We start from the raw sequence: 15,171 nt of genomic DNA on the forward strand, positions 1-15,171 counted from the left end.
ACAATTTGACGATTTTCTCTTCCTGCCAAACAAAATTTTTTCCGTGAATGCAACGGAAATGTGTACATATGAAGTCGATGTCGAAGGAGCTACTATCTGTGGCAAATGGCGCGAACCAAAACTCACTATAACAAAGAGAAACCTTAACGTATTAACGGTTTAGTGAATTTTAACAAGATGGACAGCAGTTTAATCAAAATCCTCAATCGGAAATTAGATTTTTTCCCCTGTTTATCGGAGTCATTTCATGACAGTTTTAAATTACTTTCTGCTAATAGAATGGTTCGATAGCCAACATAGTTAACGCGCTGCTCTCTGTGCTCGCGACGTTTACGATTGTGTCAGCGAATTATAGCGGCGGGGGCGGAAAGAACGTTTGATTTGAGTCCAGAAATGTCCTTGAAAACACATTTTTCATACGTTTATCACGCTCGGCATTATTTAAAAATAATTCTATTTGTAATAATTTCGTGTACAAAGCCCAAGTTACGTATTACAATATATATACAACACGATAACACATGAATTTGCTCGTTACCGAGGTTTGATGTTATAAATCACTGGTGAGCACTGAAAAACACGCTCACTTAGTTTTATGCTTATGTGAGTGGTTCCCTGAACGAAAAGAATAACATAAATTTCACAAGCTGTTAAAATGGCTGGCTGACTGTATAACAGACTGTGTTTCATCGTGTCGATCTCAATACGTTGACAAACTATTGAACGAACTGTTTTCCTATGTTATTTCGTTTGTTGAAAGTCGTTCACCGTTACTACTGACTCACAAATGTATTGACTCTAGTAGAGCAGGTATATTTAACATCGTATTCCACACCACAATCTTTATGATATTTGGTTAATTGTTATTGGTGTTTAAAATTTCTTTAAAAATTGTGTGGTTGTTATGAAATACTAGCCAATTCGTCTCAGTCATTCAGAGAGTTATTTATATATATATATATATATATATATATATATATATATATATATATATATATTGATGTTTTCTATTCCTTTAATTTTGAGTTAAACCAATCACGAAAAAAATTACTGAAAATAAAATTTTTGTTTATAGACGAAGGGATAAAATACACTGGTGTCATTGATAGAACGAGTTGGTTTCCAAAGAAAAAATAAAATCAATCATACATTTTTTTAAATTATGCCAACAATTATGTAACATGTTGATTTGGTATGTGAATCAGTTTTTGTGTTGACTAATGTTACTTTATATGACAAGAATTTTAGCACACTCAGTCAAACTTTCAGATGGCAGGCCAATTATTGAGAGACACGTGTATTTTTAGTTCATAATTATGTGTAGAATATCAGTGGAAGTCGGTGGAAATTTAATTTAACTATGATTTAGACTAAACAAATCCTAAGCATTTTAGACATTAAGCAGGTAACTTAATGTAATATATAGTCATTAATTAGAGGTTTGTTATTAAATTAAGTACCAAGGAGGCACACTAGTTTTTAAACTGGATACATGTTCCAGACGATCCCGGTCTAAATGACAATACGCATATATTTTTCGGTTCACCAAGATTTCTCAAAATCACTCAAGGTAAATGATGGGTCGATTAATCCTTAGCACAGGCCCTTGGCAATTCCTTCCCCAATATTCATAGTCTGCGTTATCGACTTTAGTAATTTTCATGTCGACGAGACATTAACCCATAAGGAAATAAAAGTACTAATTTATTTTCCTCTTTATGTAGAAATCAGAGTAGATAGAATTACTTGACGTGGGCTGCGATGTTTCTGTTATCTAATAACTCGCTTAAAAAAAAATGAATCGGGTTTGATTACGACTATGGTCTGACTCTGATTCACGCAAGACGTAAATGTTACTAATGTCACAGTGAAGCACTATTTTTTACTCAGGGTGGATATTTTCGTTTGCCAATACATTTTTTGGCACAGTTTCAACTCCTAGCCTTCTCTAACGATATCGATGTCGAATAGATGTAAAACACTGATTAATTCTTTCAAATTCCTTTACAGGGTGAATAATCCAAAATGGACAGTGGCCATGTGAGAGCTAACCAAAGAAATCCAAGAGAAAGAGCAAGCATTCTCTCACTGATATTTCTCACGTGAGTATCTGTACAACATTGAAATTCCTGAAAAATTAAGTTTTGAAGTATAAACATTCTATTAAAATGTTTTATTTTTAATACCTAGGTATGTTAGGTGTAAATTCTGCGATATTCACGAAAGCAATATATACGGATGTATCACGCGGGTCCGCTATTCTTTCGCAATTCCTGTGCCATCCGCCATGGATGTAATGCCGTGTAACGCATTATCGTTTCGTGCCTCTTCCGTTCCATTAACGCAATTACGTCTACAAAATGCCGTATACCGAGAGCTAAGATCATTTCTCATAAAAAAATACCTAAAGCATTTTACAGTTCACCAAATTAATATTGTCTCCAAAATAACAATTTCAAACAAGTCCACAATATCGTAACGACCGTTTAGACTGACATGGACCGTAAAAATGACGATATTAAACTACAAATTCAATATTTAAACTAAAGTTTTAAGGACTATAGCTAAATTTTTCATCTTGTAAATTTCATAGTTTTTAAACCATTAATTTATAATTTATTTTTGCTTAGTACAGTGAGAAAATCATCGCGTCAGAAACTGAAAATGACGTTGAAACATACATACGAACCAAATTAAAAATACGTAGTACCAAACTAGACTAGGATAAAAAACCACCAAGTTTATGAAACTGTTGTTTGCCTTGGTCAGGTGAGGCGCTCGCTGGTGACAATTCACGGTCGAAGCTGAACAAATCTAAACGTTTACATTGTAGGACGACAACTGTCTTTTTAATTTTCTCAAGAGGATGAGCGACAAGGGAGTATGTGCTATATTTTAGTTCTGTGTAAAGTACTTGCCGAGTGGACAGCGAAATGCGATTTAGATAATTTTTCTTGTATTTATTTGCTTCCGAGGACCTTTTGTAGTCCGTTTTGTAGATTTACTACATAATGTGAACTTTTGAAAGTTTACACGTCATATTGTGCCGCCAATTAGTATTTTCGGCACAAATATAAATTTTAATTTTTGAAAAATAATGTCGCCAGTCATTTTTTGCTGCAAGAACTTACACTTTTTCCACTTCCTGTACACTCCCGTTTAATATTTGTCAGACCTGTCTCCCCAATATTTCCCAGCATAAATATTATTTTGCCAACCATCTAATGACCCAGCAAATGCTATCGTCTTATCCCCACCTTTGTGCACGTCCGTCGCCTGTAATTCTCCTCCGAGCCGTGACAAGAAGTGCTATGTCCTGCAAGCTATTAGAGCAGGTAGGTTCTGAGAGCCAGACTTACGCGAGAGATTTCAGCCACGAGCATGGGTGACTTTGCTCGAGCTATCGACACGTCCAGGCCTCTGGGAGTGTGTTTCCCATTGGCAGCAGCACATTTCCCATCCCCCTTACAGCCTTTCAGAGAACCAGGCCCAGTGCAATGGCCGGGCGTCAACACCGAGCCTGTCTCAAGGCCACGACACCAGTCTCCGAATGTATCGCATCTGACCTCTAGTGGCAGAGTTGCGAGTTATTTCCCCTGGGTGTTTTAACGTCCGATAAACGCCTGCCCCCTGGCACTTCAAGCAACATACAGTGCCCGGTAGTTCATTTCCAAGCCACCAGAGTGCTGCACTAGTCTCCTCCATAAACCCAATGCTTTAGCAGTCGCCTCGTGTGAGTCAACCTCTCCTTGTTTCGGACACCCCCTCAGTAGGTCGCGCTGACATCGGCCAGTACCACCAACTTCGAGATATTGAAGTTAATATTTTTCGACCACTCCCTCGGAAATCTTCGGAAACTTTCGGTCCAGAATTCGAAGTCTCCCCCCTTTTTTTATTGACTTAGGTCTTTTAATTACGAGTCGCTGCCGTCCCGAAGAGACTTCGCGCCGCGACAGCAGACTGACCAGACCGCATCGTCGGCGAGCCGCACATCAAGACTTCACTCCGGTCATTGTTTAAAGATGTAATCAGCTAGGCAAGGGATGTGATCCCCACCACTTGAGTAATTCGTAATTAGTCAGTCTGCGTACCTCGTAGAAGTAGTCATGTTTCGTTAATAATACTTCATAATATTTTCTATCTTTTAAACCATGAAAACGTCAGCGACAACAGTGTTTTCATGAGCTCCGCACTCTGGCTGACGCCAGAAGCCATCTGCCTGTATGGTGAGTTTTTGACAATCCTTATTCCCCGACCACAATAATCTTTGTTATAGGCATTTTATGCCTATTTTGCTAACTGTCTGTGATCATGTTCTGATCATGTTTGATTCGGACCTGTTCACAGACAGGGTCCAAGGGCTGGATGTGGACCTAACAACACCACCCTCGAGCCCTTCCTCCAGCAATCAGGACGACTAAGGCGCCCTGACGCCTCGTTAGCAGCACAACTTCGGCCAAAAAACGCCAAACCTCTAGTCCTTCAGCTTTTTTTATATCTTCAGAAAAACATTAAATCACAATTTTCAAAATATCGGAACACCAGAAATTTTTACGTCGGGACTTTAATCGCTGTAAGCGTACTGGGGTTGTAAAAAAACTTAACCTGTTTATTGTTTCTGATTTTGTTTTAATTATGTCCAATGATTAATGGTATTTTTCTAATTAGGGCCGGCTCATTCTTAAGATAATGTAATTTTAAATCCATGTTAATATAATTTAATGATTTTAATATATTTGTCATTAAATTTATCAAGTTTATTATTCTATGTGAAAGAAATCAAAAGTTAAATAAACATAGAGGTACTTATATCTAGACGAAACCATTATTTTGCATTTTGAAACTAAAAGATCCACCAGTTACACAAGTCATCAAGAGAGAGTGAAGTGTAACAAAATGATAGCATAGCTTAGATTTACTGTTTACTCTGTTATTACTATGTGTAACAATGTACAACAAAACTTGTAATGACACAAATTAATGTTTTAAAAGTAATTGTTTCAATAATAATAGTGGGCAAACCTATAGCATGTCTCTTAAGATATTAATTAATCAATTTGATTTGATACAAAAAGTTTTCGCAAGCTCAAAAAAGGGCTCCATGAAATAACAAAAGGAATAATTTAACTAAAATAGCAAACTGATTTCGATGATCAACGTTTCCTTGGTCATATTACGTGAATAACAAACCTTACATCAACAGTCAAGTATAATTCACCTATAGAAAATATGAGCGAATACGTTTTGGTTAAAATTAAGCTATGTTAATTACTATGGATGCTAACCGTTGCTCAATTCTGTCAGCTCAAGAGAAACAAAAAAAATCAGATAATCCTTCAAAATGTCGTATTCAAAACAATGACTTAGCATGAAATTAAATTCCATACCAAATATATGTAAGTACTTGGAATTGAACTCAATGCTTTAAGAGTTAGACCTCTGGGATTAAAATAACCCAAGTTTATGATTAAATAAAACTTAACAAGAGAGTAAATCAAATATGTAAGAAACTCTACGATCATAAAGTAAAATCTATATATGTTTTTATAGGCAACGGTTTGAATCAAAGCATTAGTGTTTAAACAATATTTTAACGAAAATAAAATTGCTGGAATGTAGTTATATAGAATGAATTTTGTTTTGAATTCGAGACAGTCATACAAAATATTATATTTTAAATAGAGAGTAAATTTCAGGAAAATTATACTAATTAATTCAATCACAGTCTTACTTGATATTTCCTTGGCTAAATCAACGTGTTAAACACCTGTCAGCTTGACAATATTTCACATCAAAAGTTGGGGTCATCTGCTTCATCCTGGAATTCAATGTTAGGATGAGGTGGTGAGTGGTCCAGTGTTCAATTCAGCTGGGCTGGGTGGATTCTTGGGACGATCACACTTTTATCCTTCTTCGTTTTAGGTCCTGGACTCACTCGGAACTGGCGAACTCACTGTCTTGAAATCGTCACCTCTTCAGAACAGTGCAGCTAGGTTAAACTTGCTTGCCGTGTTTATTCCAAATTGACAGTAGATTTGTTGTCTTTTCGGTCGTAATTGATATTGACGAATATTCTGTATATCTTGTAGAATTTTTCTTTCGATGATTTACTTTATTCTGAATATGACTTAAAATCAGTCAAATATAATAATTATTATCTTCTTTACTGTCAACCATAGACAATTCAATCTAGTCCAACATAATATTTTATGAAGCAGTCACACATATTTTAATAACTATATATTAAACTATTCACGATTACAGCAAAGCTTATAGCTTCTAGTATGGTTCAGTACAGACTGTTCTTTTTCTAGAATTTTTTTTATTAATCATCTCCACGACCAAACTTCAGTTCTCACATCTAACACAAGATAATAAAAATACGTGCTTTGCTTCAAACTTTTTTTTTCTTTAAATCCGCACATAGTTATAAATTATTTTGTATCACTTCCTTAAAATCACAGATTTAAAACATGTATTCAACTAGTTAAAACAAACAAAAAAACTTTGAAAATAAACAAACATATACTTCACAGAATGTCATAATTCGTAGAGCAAAATAAAACATTACCATGTAAACTTTCATGATTGTTTTGGAATAGCTGTAAATGAATATCTAACATTACGTTTGAAAATAAATTTAATTTAAATTCTCGTATTTATAAAATAATTATTAGGCTTCATGTGCCCAATTTCCCAAATTATTCAAACATCAATAAGCACAGAATTAGTAGCGTGACGGTTTCGAGCATATAACTGTGTTGGAGGTCCGGTTATATAAATGATTCGTCAGCGTGATTTTAACTTTAATATTTTCAAACCTTATTCCTTGCAGTATCACTAGGGTTACCAAGAGTCCTACTTTGCCCGGATATTCCTTATTTTGTATTCTGGTTAACACACCGGACGGATTAGGAAACTAGTAACTGTCCTCGTTTATCGTTATCTTTAGTGTCGTTTTTAGAGTACTGCTCACATCCTTTTCACCGTAAGTATCACACATTTAGTTGTTTTTTTTTTCCATAGGTCATGTAAGACAGGAAATTATTTCCAATATGAACATGCAAATCAGCTATTATAAAATTTCAGTGGTTTTGCGTAGTGGCAGTTTGTGACAGTAAGAGTAAAATGTCATATCCTAGTCGTCTGCCTGTTGAGCTGATACTAAGGCACGAATATAAAACTGTTAATAAAAGACAGACAAAACTTATAAGAAAATGAAATTATTGTTTATAAAATTGTACAAATATTAGGTAAATACTAAAAGAAATTGAAGTTTTTATATTTAAAAAAGTCTCAAGAAATATCTTAGTTATTTATAGAAAAGTAATATATTTATTATATCAAAACAAACATTAAAACTCATACTTTTTGCAATAAAGAAATTCCCAATTTTACTAAAACTGTTCTTGTGTTTTTGTGTTTATTAGATATACATTCGAGTTGTTTAAGAAATGTTTTTATGAAGATCTTACTATTGAAGACCTATGGGTCCCTCTACAATATCATCGATCTGACTTTATGGGTGACTTATTGGAAAGGTATGTACCATAATTAAATCCAATGTACAATTTTTAAAGTTATTTATTTGCATCAAGGAATTAAAATTCAGTTAAAATCATTAAACTCCAGCTTTTATTAGCAATGGAAAAAATGATACATTCATAAACGCAATAAAAAACTTATATTTTTCTTGGTTTAATGAAAAAAGCTGCGTCAATTTTGAAGAAATAATTTTATTGAAGCTTAGGCCAGAATTGCAGTCAACATCTTCGAGCAAGCAGTAGCCTACAGAGGTTCAGTAGTTTCCTTGCCATTATATACACTCGCGTACGTAGGGCACGATTTTTGATTCGCGGGAGCCGATGGTCAGTTCTGATTTATTGAGTTATATGGCCACTCAGGAATGAGCTGTTAAATTATGCTGGAGCTGTTGACCAATTAGTGTCCACTATCCACCTGCTTTACTGGGTGTCCATGACTACTCAGGGACGAGCTGTTGTGCTAGACTGTTGGCCATTCAGCAGGTACTATGCTGCTTAGTTTATTTTGGCACGTAAGCTAAATCAATTCAGATAATTACAGTGATTGGGTGGGAAAATGATATATTATTCAGAAATACTTATTTGACAAAAACGTTTTTTACTTTGCAGCATTATTTTCCCCAAATGAACTTGTTCAATAAAGTTAATTTCGTGCCACATACTTATTGTTTTATTAGAGCTACGTTAGTTCTGCGGGTGGATCACGTAACTACCTAAAAGGAAATGCGTAATCGATTCACGGCCAGGATATTTTTGTAATTTTCACAACTGAGTAATGGCGGACGTTTCCATTATCCGTGATCTTCTCTTAATCCATTCCGTCAATGCTACATCCTTATCATTCTCATTGTGCTTCATAGTTTCTTATCTACCTGATGTCAACAAATCGTGAAATCTTTATTCATTTGAAAGTTTCTATTATATTGTTGGCTGAATTTATTTAAACTTATTTAGTTGTGGGTACTATTCACAACTATTACATATACTGCTGTGTATTTATTAGATTGAACGCTGTATTAGTGTTTTAAGATGCTACACGATTGGCTGGAAGACCTAAGATTTTAGGTTTATATAGCCTACTTTGCAAATCAACATTGGTTATCATTTAAAAATTAATCGGAACCGTCATCTTTATTTAAGTTGTTACTAAAATAATATTTAATTTTCTTCAAAACGTGTTTGTGAATTTTCAGATTATTTAGAATTATCCAATTGTTTTTAATTAATATAAATTTAATTAATTAAATTTTAATTTCCTTATATAGTAAAATTCATCATTTCAATTGTAAATTTTGAATGGTAGATACTTGTGTCACAAACATTTTTCATAATAATGAGCTTTTATAAGGGCAAATAACTAAAAATAACCTTGGCTGTTACAAATTATCGAATTTTAGCAACTCTGTTAGTTATCTCCTGAGGCATAAGTTTATTAAAAAATAATTTCCAATGACATTATAGGGCAGTAATTTGTGTTTCAATAAATGGGTTACATGGCATTAAAAAGGTCATTACGTTTCTTTACTACTTATAAAGCAAGGTAAATTAACAAGTGCAAACATTGTCACTTGCATGATACATGAACTATGGTTGAAATGTACAAATTTAAATTTACGAATTTTTTGTTGATTTATTTTTTAATTATATTTATTTTTAAATTTTAACCATTATTATATAATAAGATATTTGATTAATTTAATTTCATTTGCAATTTATTTTCAGAAAATGGGAAGAAGAATTGTTGCGATACAAACTGACTGGGAAACAGCCAAGTTTACTGCGAGCAATTGTGAAAACTATTTACAAGGATCTTGTTTATTCTGGTCTAATAGTTCTAATAAGTGACTCATTAATTAGGTAAGCATATTTTTGTTCCAATAAATTCTTAGTAAGTTATTCATTCACAATGTGATTACATGTCTGACGATTCGGGGCAAGTGTACGAGGCGAGGCAATAATTCTGTCACTGTCTGTCTCCTAGGAAAAATATGAAGGAAAAAAAGACGGAAAGAATTTTCTTAATGTGAAATATTTTATAATTTTCATTTTATTTTCTAGTGGAAATTCAATTGCAAAAAAAACTGCTTTTTAATCATTTGGTTGGTTGCATTACTCACAGAAGTAAAAAAAAATCAGTGGCGTAATTTTGCGGTAATTTTTTTTACAATCAATTTTTTTTGTAATAAGTAAAAATCTTATGATTTTTTATTTAAACTGAATAGAAAAGTTGCTTAGTGAGAAAATAGTTTCTTAGATATATTGCTAGTTTGATTTAACTGGTATTTAAAGAAAAAAAATAAACTTTAATGTTTAGTAACACAAAACTCTCACAATAGCATTCATTACAAATTGACAATTACTTTATTTGAGGTGAGTTACACGCAGAGTTAAGTTCAATTACTATAGTAAATCATTGGTCAAGGCAAAATTGTATGGTTTGTTTGTTTTAAAATAAAAAGCTTGCAAGATTTGACATTATCGTTATTAAATATTCTGTACAAACCTTTAAGCTCAACATTTCCTTACTCAGAATAATGCATTTTGAGACAATTATAATTAATCAAAAATAAATCATTTTTTAAATAAATTATATTAAGTAATAGATAATGGTTTAGCTTGGTAGCTTAAATATGTTTTACTTATACTTATAGATTTTTTATTCATAACTGAGAACTTTAGGGTTCATACAGTTTTTTTATGTGTAACATCTTGGCTCTCAATATACGGAAATTTAGTGAGATTAATTTCACGCATGCGACGGAAATTAGGTAACGGTGCTTCTATCTATGGTGGATGGAGCGAATCAAAGTTTACAAATAAAACGTTGTAGTATTAGCTGTTTAATGCTTTTTATCAAGCTGGAAACTAGGTCCAAGCCATATTTAGTAATTTGGGTGCGGGTAATGTGGGTGCGGAAAGTAAGTGTGATTAATGTCGAGAAATGTAATTGAAAACACGTTTTGCGTATATTTATTTCGTTTGGCATTAATTAAAATAATTCTACTTTAAATTTCGTGTCCAAGGTCCGAGAGTTTTAGTTTCACAAGTGTACTAGCTAAACCCGTCCACGCTTCGCTGTGGCTCAGTCTGATATGAAATGGATAGGAAGGTAAATCAAAGTATTCTAGCGAACATAGATTCACCGAGGAAACACGTCATTCAATTTAATACTCTGCTCAGCGTGGCTGTGGCTATACTGTGGAATAAAAAGAAAGGAAGAAACATTTTTTCACTTAAAATCATTTTTTATCTTAAAGCTAGTGGATGGACTACATTTGTTGTTTGTCCGTTTTCCCCATAAACATAAATATCAGACTGTCCACCTACTCTTGAGCATGTGACGTATAATTAATTGCCCCTGAGAGAAGCATTGATTATCGAAATTAAAACCGCACACTTGCAAAGATTGCCCTTGCGCTTTATTGAAAATCATAGCGAACTCAAGGCGTATTGGAAATTGAATCCGTATTCGTGGAAGAAGTAACTCTTTTATTTCATCCCATGCTGGATTACAGGTATATGTAATGAAAATACCAGGACAAAAATATTTCCGCAAATAACGTGGGATGATAGCCCAGTGGCAGCCAGTAATGGCTGCTCTGGACTGCTTCGTCAAGAAGCTATTCTTAGCCGCTTCGTGGGAATCCATGCGCCATTCTTTAAAAAACATTCCACTTTATTTTAATGATTCTTGCAGTGTGTAAGATTGATTAAAAAAATTATTTTGGACACACGCATTGCTAGTCTGAACTGTGTGTCACAGAGAAAACACGAAGAACCGTTTATGATCAAGTTGTTTGTGCCTGATGACGGGAACAGAACATAGTTCTCTAAACGTAGCAATTTTTTTGTATTGTAAAGCCTGCTTGTTTGTATGTGCTGTAGTCGTTGTGCTGTCAGAATAACTCTTTAATTTAATTGCTGCGTCGCTGTATCATCGGCGATTTTTCCAGATTATTTTTTTTATTATCATCGTCGTGTTACTTTGCCTGTCGCTATGTGGTCCAAAGTTCTTGTTGGTCTGTATTTACATTTTTTTTTTTGCTGAAACTCTTTAGTTTTGGCCAGTCCATTGTTTTATCATATGTTGTGGTATTGCTATGACAAATTCCTTTCACGGAATTCTCTGTGTTGTTTTAGATTTAATATTTGACATTGTTTCTGCCGTTATTAAATTTGTGCCCCGCAATTTCTGAACATGGTGAATTGTTTTAAATTATCATTTAATTAGTAAATACCATAAAATGTGAAAGTGCGGGCATATATTTGATAAATATTTAATATGATATAACATTACTGAGCATTTTATTTTGTAAAAAAAATTAGATGATGGTGACTTTAGTGCAGTAAGTCATTTAAAGTCATGTATTATGTAACAATTTGTTTTAATATTTTTGCGAAAATAAGGTTTTTGATTTTTAAGTTCAAACTGCTTCAAGTTGTTTAAAAGCCAAGGTCTAGGTAAACTGAAACTTCCACCAACAAATCCGTTATTATTGCCTGAGTGGTCGGAAATGTTTTTACAGTTGTCTCAACAGTTAACACAATTCAAGGGCCGCCACAGTACCGTCTTCTCTTTATATTAGCATGTTTATATCGTTCAAATAATAACTTATTTTGAACAATAAAAATGTAAGCATGATAGTCAGTGAGGGTACACTCTATATGAAATGGTTTAAACTACTGGAAATAACTTAAATTTCAATTAAAATTAGTAACAACTGCAAAAAAGATTCAAAATGGATTATTTAAACAGTTAACTCCCGTATTTAAGCTCATTCATAGAAGTGTAAACGGTTTCATCTTGAGAGTGTTATTAGTACCCAAACTTAGAAATATAGTTTTACTAGGTTTATTTCCCTGTTGTGTAACTTTATAAATTCATTTACAGCTATATATGATGTTTAGACCTAAGAGAAAGTTCTTGTGCTTACTGGGCGTTGTAAGTTTAAAACTAATCACAGGTGAAATCTTTCAAAGTTAGATTATCATTTTACAGTTCTTTATCACATACATAATGTAACAGGATAGAATAAAAATTTTTTAAGCTAGTTATTAAGTACTTGCCAGATATGTGTAAAATCTAACCTTGGTAACGAGAAAATTCATGTGTTCTCATGCTGCAAGTACACTTATAATACAAAAATCGGACATACAATTTAAATAAAATCCTTTAAAATAATGCCGAGCATGATAAACATACGCAAAATGTTTTTCAACTACATTTATTGACGCGTATCGCATGAAATTTCCACTACATTTATTGACGCGTATCGCATGAAGTTTCCATTATATTTATTGACGCGTATCGCATGAAGTTTCCATTACATTTATTGACGCGTATCGCATGTTGTTTCCCCACCTACCACTAGAATACGTTGCCGAAGCAGCTATGTCGACTATTGAATCATTTGATTAGCAGACAGAGAGTTTAAACTATATAATGAAACGACTCCGATAAAAACGAAAAAAGATTTGTATCTGGTTTTCGACAAGAAATTTTACTGAAATACTGCCCATCTTGTTAAAATTCAGTAAACAGTTAATACTATAGTTTCACTTTGGCATTGTGAACTTTCGTTAGCGCCATCTGCCATAGATGGCAGCACCATGGTTACACATTTCCGTTCCATGCGACTTACGTTTCATTCACGATTTACTTCCCACAAAAGCCGTGTACCTATAGCTAAACTGTAACGATTTTATAATATTTTGTCCTTTATTGTATGAAGGCTCACCATCTTAAATCACAGTATTCTCCTTTAAATTTCCAGAGTGTGCCAACCACTTCTTCTAGGAAGGATGTTGATATTCTTCAGCAACAGCCATGATGTTTCGCATACGGAAGCACTGATTGTGGCAACGGCTATTATTATAATATCATTTTTACTTGTATTCATTGTAGTGCACTACAATATGCTCCTTAAAACCACATTTCTAAAGACCCAGGTGGCCTTAAGTTCTCTCGTCTACAGAAAAGTAAGTATCTAAGTTGGCACCGTTAACCTGTTTAAATGAATTAAAATATATTGCACATGAAGTTAAGTGGAAGATTCACATCTTCATTTACACTTAATTTTTTTACCTACTCTAACTTCTTTTACTTAAGTTCGTGATTGTAAATTAACTAAACTACTTTAAGAACTTCAATTTTGTGAGCTTTAGGCATCTAAGAATTGAAACGGGTTGAAACTGGCGTAACTGTGCAATTAGTGAATTCCCCTTAGAAGGGAATGTTATAGACTACAGAAAAATACTAAAATCAGTGAAATTTTACTCTCTAAAAGGTAGAAATGCTCCACTTCGAATCACTTGGAAGCGGATTTGCCAGTAAATTCACTGAACTGCAGTAACATTTTTATAGTTTCCATTCTAGAGAAAGAGAATTTAAGGCACTCCCAAATATTCCTTTTGTCTAGTCGCGGCATTTCAATCGACTGATTTACAAATAAATTCTTTTTTGAGTTGAATCCACTTTCAATGAAATAATGATGAGCTTGAAGTTTTGGCTAGCCATGTTGCAGTTATCCTATTAAAGGGCAAAAAACAACTGAAGACTTGGTTCTTCGCCCTTAAAGATGGCTACAGCATGGCAAGCCGAAACCGCAGGCATTTATTTATTTCCTTGGATGTGCTCTGAAACCAAATGCCAAGAAGTACTTTAAAACTGTGGCCAAAAAAGGTCCATGATCAGGAATTTGTTTTCAAACAAGCTTGTAAAAATTTAATTCCAAACTGTGAGGGCAAACCTTTCTTCTAATAACGATAACAAAATGGCGTCACGTTAACTACCACGTTAATCGAACAACATAGTGTTGCTAGATTCCATTTGGAAACGTACGCTATTATGTCCTAAAAAATGCGATGATATTTATGGAATAAAAGCATAAATGTACAAAATATTAAACCGCACAAAATCGAAATAAGTCTTATATTATATTTTAAAAATTGGTAGTTTTCACATATAAATTATTTTTAAAACCCTATTTTAAAACTTATTTTATTGCAGTTTTACAAATAAATAATTGTAAATTTTTAAAAAAATTCATGCTGGACTTAGAATATGAATGCCGTAATTCCTTTTCCATCATAATATAGAAGTCTAAACTATCTGCTACCCAGTAGACATATTTGGTTTGTGTGTTGCACTGGAACGTTTTGAGATCTAAGGCTTTCGTGGGTATATTCACAAACTACTTGTTGGCTGCGGCATGAGGCAAGATCCGTGTAAATGACGAAGTGCCTGACGTGTTGGTATTATTTGCTGCAACTTTCTCCAAGGATAATAATTAACAATTGAAGGCCTGGTATTCTTGGCCATAATTTTCCAGACCCTCCTGCAACCATGGCCATTCTCAGAGCCCGATTACAGCTTGTTCGGACTCCAGGCCTTCACTTTTTTTTTAACCACCATTGAAGATGGCTGAAAAAATGAATGCCGATACGTCAGACACATCATTACCATGCATGTGGCCGCAACCCAAAAGCATAAATAATTTGTTCGATTTATTATATTTTGTTTAAATATTCACAAAAAGAGTACTTTTTAAAATTTGATAAAAAATTTATGTGCAAAATAATAATTTTATTTACCGTTAGTGAGAAAGCGTTCTTTAGATTATTCTTG

At 33.6% G+C, this 15,171-nt stretch overlaps 2 protein-coding genes across 5 annotated transcripts in view; one reads left to right on the plus strand and one right to left on the minus strand.

Annotated features, from left to right (window-relative positions):
• LOC134531808 (circadian clock-controlled protein daywake-like) overlaps positions 1-6,324 on the minus strand; it is a 31,247-nt gene extending 24,923 nt beyond the window's left edge. Inside the window, exon 1 of the mRNA XM_063367756.1 lies at positions 5,732-6,324. The gene's annotated coding sequence lies outside the window, so the exon portion shown is untranslated. The remainder of the gene's footprint in view (positions 1-5,731) is intronic.
• LOC134531806 (ATP-binding cassette sub-family C member 4-like) overlaps positions 1-15,171 on the plus strand; it is an 89,100-nt gene that overhangs the window by 2,355 nt on the left and 71,574 nt on the right. For all 4 annotated transcript variants that reach the window (XM_063367749.1, XM_063367748.1, XM_063367751.1 and 1 more), the window contains exons 2-5: positions 2,011-2,102; positions 7,431-7,541; positions 9,267-9,401; positions 13,319-13,523. In XM_063367749.1, the coding sequence (XP_063223819.1) occupies positions 2,026-2,102; positions 7,431-7,541; positions 9,267-9,401; positions 13,319-13,523 (528 nt within the window). In that variant the 5' untranslated portion in view covers positions 2,011-2,025. The remainder of the gene's footprint in view (positions 1-2,010; positions 2,103-7,430; positions 7,542-9,266; positions 9,402-13,318; positions 13,524-15,171) is intronic.

Source organism: Bacillus rossius, chromosome 5 (assembly GCF_032445375.1).
Source record: "Bacillus rossius redtenbacheri isolate Brsri chromosome 5, Brsri_v3, whole genome shotgun sequence".
Classification (NCBI taxonomy): domain Eukaryota; kingdom Metazoa; phylum Arthropoda; class Insecta; order Phasmatodea; family Bacillidae; genus Bacillus; species Bacillus rossius.